At 28.8% G+C, this 3,960-nt stretch overlaps 1 protein-coding gene across 1 annotated transcript; it reads right to left on the bottom strand.

The window, feature by feature from the left end:
• Positions 1–2,453: 2,453 nt before the first annotated feature.
• LOC131633385 (embryo-specific protein ATS3A-like) lies at positions 2,454–3,960 on the bottom strand. Its single transcript, XM_058904096.1, has 3 exons — positions 3,694–3,960; positions 3,475–3,588; positions 2,454–2,968 (listed from the first exon to the last, which is right to left on the bottom strand). Exons 1-3 carry the CDS (start codon positions 3,820–3,822, stop codon positions 2,615–2,617), a joined length of 597 nt encoding a protein of 198 aa, XP_058760079.1. The 5' UTR covers positions 3,823–3,960; the 3' UTR covers positions 2,454–2,614.

Genomic DNA, 3,960 nt, shown 5'->3' with positions numbered 1-3,960 from the left:
GTAAAAAAGCGCTGTCTTTACCTACAGCAGCGCATTTAAGCGTTGTAAAAGGCCAAAAAAGTGATTTCGTAGCCTTTTATGGCATAGTGGTTGGAATTACCTGTGGTTAGAAACGGACTCCAAACTGGTTTGTCAAGCTTTTTCGAATCCCTCGATCGTCTCTTGGAAGCTCAAAAATAGGTTGTCAAATTGCTTAACCATCATCTCCAATATAGCTTTTACAGTTTCGCACATTTATCGTGAAGGTAACCATTGCGCGGACGAGCTTGCCAACCTTGGCCTCTCTATCACTGGCAATCAGTAGTGGAACTCAATTCCAGATATGATAAAACCTGATTTTGCCTGAAATCGTTTAGGTTTTCCTTCTTTTCGATTTTGTAATGTTTGAGAGTCTTGGCTTTATGTTCCCCCTCTTTTTTGTTTCCTCCTTTTATTTATAAACTTTCAGTTGATTAAAAAGAATAAGAATATTTCAGCACATAATAAGGATATTTAAAAAAAAAACTTTTTTCTTTCTTTTATTTATATATTTTTATAATGTTTTAATTATTTTTTTTTTGTATAAACCATACCTGCTGCATGCCTAGGACCGGGATCGAACCCAGGACCTCTGGTTAAGTTGGAAGAGATCCTTGCCATCTCACCCAAGTGCTCTTGGGTAATGTTTTAATTATTTCTTTTTCTAACATTTCACATATTTCTTTCTGTGCAATAAATACTGAATATATGATTAGATACTTTTAACAACCAATAATTAATATCACCTTTCAAAATGACAAATGAAAAAACTTTTAGAAAATGACGATCAAACATAATCAATGTTGTGATGGATCTAATTAATGAATTTCAACTTTAGTCAAATGCTTTCAAATATTAATCAAATTAAATCTCTAATTAAAACAAGCATAGACAAAAAATTATATTTAACGAGACTATAAATGAGTTGGGTTAATTATATTTTGTCTAATATGTTAATTATATTTTGTCTAATCCATTATTCGACTCATTCAAAAACACTTGCTTGGTTAAGGAAGGATATGGAGGAGGATGTGCAGTGGTGACTACCTCCGTTTTAATTTGTGTGGGATTGTCAAATCTTTCTTCTTTGTTTTTTTCTTGCTTTTGGTTTGTTGGTGCATTTGATTGTGCAGAAATAAAGTGATCTTTAATGATTGTATTTGGAGTTCAACCGAAATGTTGATCATTATTAAGTATTTTTGTTGGGATTGGTTTTATATTCTTGCTAGATGTAGGGAAAATTGCACGAGAGAGGTTTGACTTGTCAATCCTTATGCGTATGAAGGCGTGTAGCCAAGCTTTTTCTTTGCTTCTTCGTGTTGGTTTTCTTAGTTTCGTTTCGTTTCTTTTGTATTGAATTGCATCCCTTGTGCGTTTAATACAAATGTTTACCCAAAAAAAACAAACAACTTGGATTAGATTAGATTTTGCCTACTATACTATCGAACTTGTAATTTATGTTATAATCGAATTGAAATGACTGATCATTTACAAATTGATTTAAGTTTGGAGGTTGCACATAAAATATAAAATTATAATTTTTTTCAATTCTAAAATAGGTTGTAGCACAGTTAAATATATTGCACATTTTTTTTTCAAAATTTAAATTACATCATAATATTTAATGTTTAATAAATTTATCCATATGTTATAACAATAATAATAGTAAATTCTACAAAGCACGGAATTTTTATAAATATTATAAGTTAAAAATGATACAAAAATAAACAAACAACAACACTTAAATTTTATTTGAAAAAAACAACGATTGAATGATAAGTTAAAAATAACTTTTAATTTATGATAGTTGATTAGTGATTAATATTTTATAACTTATAAATGATGACTCATAAATTAATTGAAGTGTTCGATAAAATTATCTATTTAATTAATTTATAAATATAAAATGACATAATTGTTTGATATTATTTATATTTATTTACTTAAAAAAAATTAAAAAAAAAAAGAAAAAAGTGAAATAAAAAATAATAAAATATAAACTATAAAAAATGCTATTTAAAATTACCCATGAAAAGTAAGGTATTAGTTAATAAAATAAACTTTAAACTCGTGATAAAAAATATTAGTGATAAATTCAAAATTAAGAAAAAAATTATGATTATTAGTCACATATTAGTTTTGCTATTTCAATTAAAGCAATAATCAAAATATAAAATTATTTATTTTCCATTATCCGATTGTGTCAATCTATGCATATTGGATCAGATACAACCGTAAATATACGGATTCAAGTAATTAATAAATTCATTTGATTTGAAGCAAAATTTGTGGATCTATTCGCACATATAAGCACCCTTCATATTTATATATTTTTAATTTTTCTCTACTTAACTCTATGTTAAATGTTGGATTAACTTTAACCCCTTTTCACAAATTAAACTGTTCCGGAAGAAAAAAAGAAATGCTAAATAGAACTTTTTTACATAATTTTTTTATATTTCATTCTACTCAAAATAAAAGGTTTTACACATCTCTTACATCTTAATTTCTGCATAAAGTACTAATAAGTAAGTCTCATGACCATACTAAAAGGAAACATAGAATCTAAGAGCAAAGCACACAACAACATTAAAATTTACATCCAAATACTAAAAACAGAACCTAAAACCATTACAAACAAACCCCATTTCTGAACATACATTTGAATGGAAGAAGATGGAGCAGGAGGAGGAGGAGCATTATCACAGAAGTTATATCCATACCATGTATCTTTAGGAATGGAGGTGTTAAAAACAAATGTAACAGGATCTGAATTGTATCCATAGATTTTCACACTTTCTGGCTTCCAACCATAGTCATCTGATGAACCTTGTCTGTATAGATAGAGTGAACAAATTCGTGCTGCACATGGACCATCTACTTGAAATGAATCCGATGCACATTGCTCAAATATTGTTGAAAGTGAATCCTCTAGTTTCGCTGCATATACCTGATCAATAAATAGTTTTGGAAAGATTAAACAAAATGAATACTAAGGTCGTAAAAATAATGATTGCCTGTTAAACTATCGATAACCTATAGTTTATGGCTAGATGGCTAATGACCGATAATTTATAGTAGATGGCTGATAATTTATAGTAGATGACAGATAGTTTATAGTTGATGATTGAGACTGATAGCTAATAAGTTAATTAAAGCTTATAAAATTAATGGTTGAATTAACGTAGATGATGACGTCAAATATAACAATATCTCTAATTAAAATATATAAAATAAAAATTAGGGTTAATACTAGTTTACCCCTGTAATATGAGCGTGTTTCGGTTTACCCCACCATTGTCAAAGACAGATTTTGGCAATGATTTTTTTGAAAATACCGTTGTCAAAAATAGGAAGGGGAAAAAGCAAAATTCACTAACATTACTTAATGAATTACTATTAACCCTAAAAATTATATTAACCCTAAAAATTAAAAGAAAGGGTAAAGGTGAAAACCTGGTTTCCATAAGAATCTCCAAAAGCAATACTGATCTCATCACTAATAAACTTTGGAGAAGAACAGCTTGTTGTAATAATCACCAAATAAGAACAGTTTTGAGCACCTTCCATCTATTAACCAAACATAAAACAAAAACAAAACATTATTCTTCACATCACATAATAAAATTAACAAGAAAAAAATCATTTATTTATTTATTAACTAAAAGTACCTACCTGGATATAACCAACATCAAGGGAATCTAAAGCATGTGGTTTCAAAGAAACATCAAACTTGGACTCAGAAACTGAAAGGGTAGTAAGTGCAGAGGCAAAGAGAAACAAAAGAAGAGCCATTTTCATCATTTTTCTTAGGAAAAATGTTGAGAAAAAAAGTGAGGTAGGTTTGGAGAAAGGGTCAAGAACTACTTACTACTTGTAATGTTGTGAACCTAGCAAAGTCATTTATATGCTTCACGGAATGAGGGTTGGTTTGGTTTAGAA

Source organism: Vicia villosa, unplaced genomic scaffold, assembly GCF_029867415.1.
Source record: "Vicia villosa cultivar HV-30 ecotype Madison, WI unplaced genomic scaffold, Vvil1.0 ctg.001122F_1_1, whole genome shotgun sequence".
NCBI lineage: Eukaryota > Viridiplantae > Streptophyta > Magnoliopsida > Fabales > Fabaceae > Vicia > Vicia villosa.
Note: the sequence above shows the minus strand (reverse complement) of the source record. Positions and strands in the feature narration are given on the sequence as shown.

Coding starts and splice junctions, on each gene's coding strand:
- LOC131633385 (XM_058904096.1), bottom strand. CDS start 3,822: ATGATGAAAATGGCTCTTCTTTTGTTTCTCTTTGCCTCTGCACTTACT. Junction 3,589..3,693: donor TTGATGTTGGTTATATCCAG/GTAGGTACTTTT, acceptor TTTGGTTAATAG/ATGGAAGGTGCTCAAAACTG. Junction 2,969..3,474: donor GAGATTCTTATGGAAACCAG/GTTTTCACCTTT, acceptor TTTATTGATCAG/GTATATGCAGCGAAACTAGA.